Raw genomic sequence first — 5,037 nt, forward strand, 5'->3', positions numbered from 1 at the left:
ATTGGGGTCTGTTGTTATTGCCCCTGTTTCATCCCTCATCTTGGCTATTGATCTTTGCTCCTTTCTATCCTTGGTAAGCTTTGCCAGCGGTGTCAATTTTGTTAATCCTTTCATAGAACCAGCTTTTAGCTGCATTTCTCTTGTGCATTGTTCTCTTGTCTTCCCACTGGTTTAGCCCTGCCCCGATTTTTAATATTTCTTTTCTCTTGCTTTTGGAGGGGTTGCTCTGCTGACTCTGTTCTAGTTGTTGGAGGTTTTATGTTAACATATCTGTCATAAGCCTCTATTCTTTTTTCATATATGCATTTAATGATATCAAGCTACCTCTAATAACTGTCTTTGCAGTGTCCCATAAGTTTTGATATGTTGCATTCTCATTCTCGTTAGTGTCTAGAGACTTCCTAATATCCTCTCTAATCTGGGCCTGTTGAAAACGTTGGAACCAATACTTAGAAGGGATATTTGTTTTATATGATTTCATATGCTTTTTAATTCTGGTGATGTCTTTGCCTGGTTTAGATATCAAATTTATTCTTGTTTCATAAAATGAGTTTGGTAGTAGATTATCCTTTATATATTCTGGAATAGTTTGTGTAGAATTTGTGTTAATTCTCTTTCTTTTTGTCATGTTTGGTAAAGTTCTCTATTAATACTATATGGTCCTGGACTTTTTGATATTGTGAGTTTTTTAATGACTGGATTTGTTAAATCATGAAAAACAGATGTTTTACACCAGATATTGTAAAAGATTTAGAACAATTCTCTAATTCATTATTCTTATTGGTAAAGCCATCTCTGAGTCTATGCAGCAGATGACCAGACATTCACAGGATGAGGAGAAGAATTTATTCGGACAACACGCAAAGCTTCTGAACTAAGAAAGTATGAAGAAAAATATTTAGACCTAAGTCTTAGACTTAGACTTAAACCTAAGTCATAAAAATGATAAGATTTGAGATCCCAGAGGATTCAGTTTGATATTGTTCTCCACATGGATTGTTTAATATCTCAGTTTTGATCCAAGAGTTAGATAATATTCTCTGCCATTACTATTTGACCCAAAGGGGCCAAAAGGAAGGTGGGAAAATTACTCTATTCTTATCTCTAATGAGGCTCCCAGGGAATCTGGCCCAACAGCCATAGAGTCTCCTTCCTGTAAATACCTCTCTGTGATTCCCCCAGACATTTTTCATGGAAACAGACTAAGACCATGAATACCTGCTCTTCACTGACTCTTGTATTTCCAAGACTTCCCAATCCTCACCATAAAGAGAATCATTGACCAGTTATACACAAGTGAAGAACAAATGATTCCTACAACACCAAAATCCTCCAGGTAATTTTTCAGCAAAGAGGACATTGTTGTTGCTTTGTGTATTGGTTGTTAAAGGCTTGAAATTATTTTATGAACTACCTTGGATTAAATTTTCAGATCCAGAGATCAATAGATGAAGTCCTAAATCAAACAACTGGTGAGATAAACCCAGTAAGATCCAGCTAGGTCTCATTTCTTTAGGAGCTACAAGGAAGGTGGGATTGAGAACTGAAGGAAAAAAAAGTAAGAGCAGACGCATGTAGTCACAGAATACAATGTTTATTTCTGTGAGTTTACCGATTATAAATATACTACACAAAGGGTGAGGAGCCCAGTAGGAATAGCAACAGGACTGAGTGTAGGAAATTAAGAGTACGGGTCAAGTGGACATATCTTCTCTTAGCAAATCAATGAACTGATTTATAAACATGTCTTAAACTGCAGTTCTATTTGCTACCTTTTTTCCATCCATATCTAGGTCTCTGAATTTTCTCTTGTGCATGAACCTGTTCCATGGCTATGATTCAGGCAAATCAGTCGAGTGTCTCTGAGTTCCTCCTCCTGGGACTCTCCAGGCATCCTCAGCAGCAGAAGCAGATCCTCTTTGTGCTCTTCCTGAGCATGTACCTGGCCACAATCCTGGGAAACCTGCTCATCATCCTGGCCATCAGCATAGACTCTCGCCTGCACACCCCCATGTACTTCTTCCTCAGCAACCTGTCCTTTGTGGACCTCTGCTTCTCCTCCACCATAGTCCCCAAGATGCTGAACAACATATTCAGTGGTGAGACTATTTACATCACTGAGTGTCTCATGCAGATGTATTTTTTCATCATGTTTGGGGATATGGACAATTTTCTCCTGGCTGTGATGGCCTATGACCGCTTTGTTGCCATATGCCACCCCTTACACTACACAGCAAAGATCACCCATCAGCTTTGTGCCCTGCTGCTCACTGGGTCCTGTGGCATTGCCATTATAAATGCTCTCTTGCATACCCTGCTAATGGCTCAACTCTCATTCTGTGCAGACAACAGGATCCCCCACTTCTTCTGTGATGTGGCTGCTCTTCTGAGACTCTCCTGCTCTGACACACACCTCAATAAGATGATGATTCTTACTGAGGGGGGTCTGATCATGATGATACCGTTAGTTTGCATCCTGGTTTCCTACATTTGCATCACCTCTGCTGTCCTGAGAGTCCCATCCACAAAAGGAAAGTGGAAAGCCTTCTCCACCTGTGGCTCCCACCTGGCTGCAGTGTCCCTCTTCTATGGCACCATCATTGCTGTGTATTTCAGCCCGTCATCCTCCCACTCGGCTGAGAATGACATTGCAGCTGCTGTGATGTACACAGTGGTGACCCCCATGCTGAACCCTTTCATCTACAGCCTGAGAAACAGGGACATTAAAGGGGCCCTAACAAAAATGATTTCAATGAATTGTTTTTATGTTCAACAATAAATATTTTTCACTATCTTCTAAATGTAGTAGTTATTCATCTATGTATTTGTCTTGGGAAAATGAATCTGTACAGATTTTTTTAAGTTTTTTATTGTGAATTGGGTAAAAGTTGTAGAGGAGATTAGCTTTCCAGTCAGCAGCACACACCAGATTTGTATCACATCATTGATTGCAATTCCCGCAATGCAATATCACTTATCCCTCTTCCTTCCTGCTTCTTGTTTCTACTCCTCCTTCTTTCCTAATCCTTCTGATCTTTATTTTGATCATACCACGGTCACTCTGTCTGACACTCATGTTCTATGAATTTCTCAATTCAAAATTTCACAATACAGAAAGGTTTAGTTCATTTAGGGCTCCAGGAAGTCCTAATTCTTCCAGGCATCTGAGTTAATTATTTTTACCATTTTAAATGAGCTTTATACATCATACAACATTAAGCAGAAATACAGGGAATTTAAACAAGAAATAAGGTAACATAACCAAGAAGAAATAAGCTCCTGAATTCCAGTGCACAGGCTTATCAATTTCAGCTTTTCTTCGTCAATGTGCTCAGTTATTTGAACATACATCCTCGCTTACATCATAGATTTCCACTCTCATGTATAACAAACCTTCTCCAAATGGCCATACAATATCCACAGTTTTCATCTTGCAGAACTTATATATTTCTATAAGGTTCCTTGAGCAAATTTACTCAGTATGCATTTTGGTTCTGCATTAACACATAATGGAAATTTACTATAATATGTACTTTCAAACTCATTTTGAAAACACTTACAAGAAATGTTTAAAAATCAAGATATATTTAACACTGGGTAAAATAACCACTGAACAGGAAACTCTGGATTTTAAGAAAGAATGAGGAAAATAGGACAGTTTTCCTTAATTTCTCCTTTCAGAGAGATGGATAAGAGGACATCTTGTGTGAAATCTGGTAAAATTCAGAATCAAAGGCTGTTTCTGAGACTAGGATATTACCAATTTTATTATACTTGTCACATTTGTATATTAAGGTACATGGAAATGTTTTCAATACTTAATCTATATATATACCCAATTCTTCAAAATATACTAGGAGGAGGCTGTTCCTGGATGGCAGGTTTGATAGATACCACCAACTTTTATTTTGTATGTGAGCAGGTGGATAAAGGTGAGGCTAAGAGTAGAGGGTTGTGTTTTCAAATGTCTCATTTACTTAGAAATTTTAAAACGTTTTATTTCAGGTATATCCTATGTTCCTACCTTTACAAAAAGTCATTGACTTCACTAGATTTTGAAACATATTAACATGTCTTTGTTTCTCGTATTTCTATATTGGCTGTAAAATCTCTACTTATTCATTACTATTCTTTTTGTTCCTAACATGATTCGTGTTTTCTTCACTATTTTGCTAGAGGCTTACTGTACCATCTGTTTCTTATGAAGTGGGTCTAGGATTCACTTAATTTTCATTATTGCCTAGTTTTAATTTTTCTATTTTACCAGAGTAACATGGGTATCTTTCCCCATAAATATCTAATTTATGCATCCTATTTTACCATTAATTCATGAAACACGTCCTAAAACATTCTTAGTAATACATACTTGAATCACTGAAGACAAAGCTGGTGCGTAATCAAATGTGGTGGGAAAAGCTGATGGTGTCTGGCTATTAAAAGATACAGCGCCTGGGGTCTTAAAGGCTTGAAGATAAACAAGCTCCCATATAGCTCAGAAGCAACACACCCCACAGGAAGAACACCAGCCAGTGTAATCATGAGGTGTCGAAGGGATCAGGTATCAGGCATCAAAGAACAAAAAATCCTATCATTGAGAATGAGGGGGAGTGCAGATTGGGGACCCAAAGTCCATCTGTAGACAACTGGACATACCTTTCAGAAGGGTCACGGGGAGGAGATGAGCGAGTCAGGGTGCAGTGTAGCAATGATGAAACATACAACTTTCCTCTAGTTCCTCAATGCTTCCTCCCCCGCATTATCTTGATCCCAATTCTACCTTACAAATCTGGCTAGACCAGAGGATGTACACTGGCACAGATGGAACTGGAAACGCAGGAAATCCAGGACAGATGAACCATTCAGGACCAGTGGTGAGATTGGTGATACCAGGAGAGGTAGAAAGGGAGACCGATTACAAAGTTCTACATATAACCCCTTCCCTTGGGGACAGACAACAAAAAAGTGGGTGAAAGGAGATGTTGGGCAGTGTAAGACATGACAAAATAATAATAATTTATAAATTATCAAGGGTTCATG

The 5,037-nt window shown here is 38.5% G+C and overlaps 1 protein-coding gene across 1 annotated transcript; it reads left to right on the forward strand.

Moving 5' to 3' along the window:
* Window positions 1-1,828: 1,828 nt before the first annotated feature.
* LOC115867980 (olfactory receptor 1F1-like) lies at window positions 1,829-2,779 on the forward strand. Its single transcript, XM_030884386.2, has one exon. It carries the CDS (start codon window positions 1,829-1,831, stop codon window positions 2,777-2,779), a length of 951 nt encoding a protein of 316 aa, XP_030740246.2.
* Window positions 2,780-5,037: the final 2,258 nt, after the last annotated feature.

The sequence above is a fragment of the Echinops telfairi genome, unplaced genomic scaffold (assembly GCF_000313985.2).
Source record: "Echinops telfairi isolate 266 unplaced genomic scaffold, ASM31398v2 ScPeMD7_5;HRSCAF=22, whole genome shotgun sequence".
NCBI lineage: Eukaryota > Metazoa > Chordata > Mammalia > Afrosoricida > Tenrecidae > Echinops > Echinops telfairi.

What these genes read in the sequence shown, in the direction of transcription:
- LOC115867980 (XM_030884386.2), top strand. Translation starts at nt 1,829, where the DNA reads ATGGCTATGATTCAGGCAAATCAGTCGAGTGTCTCTGAGTTCCTCCTC.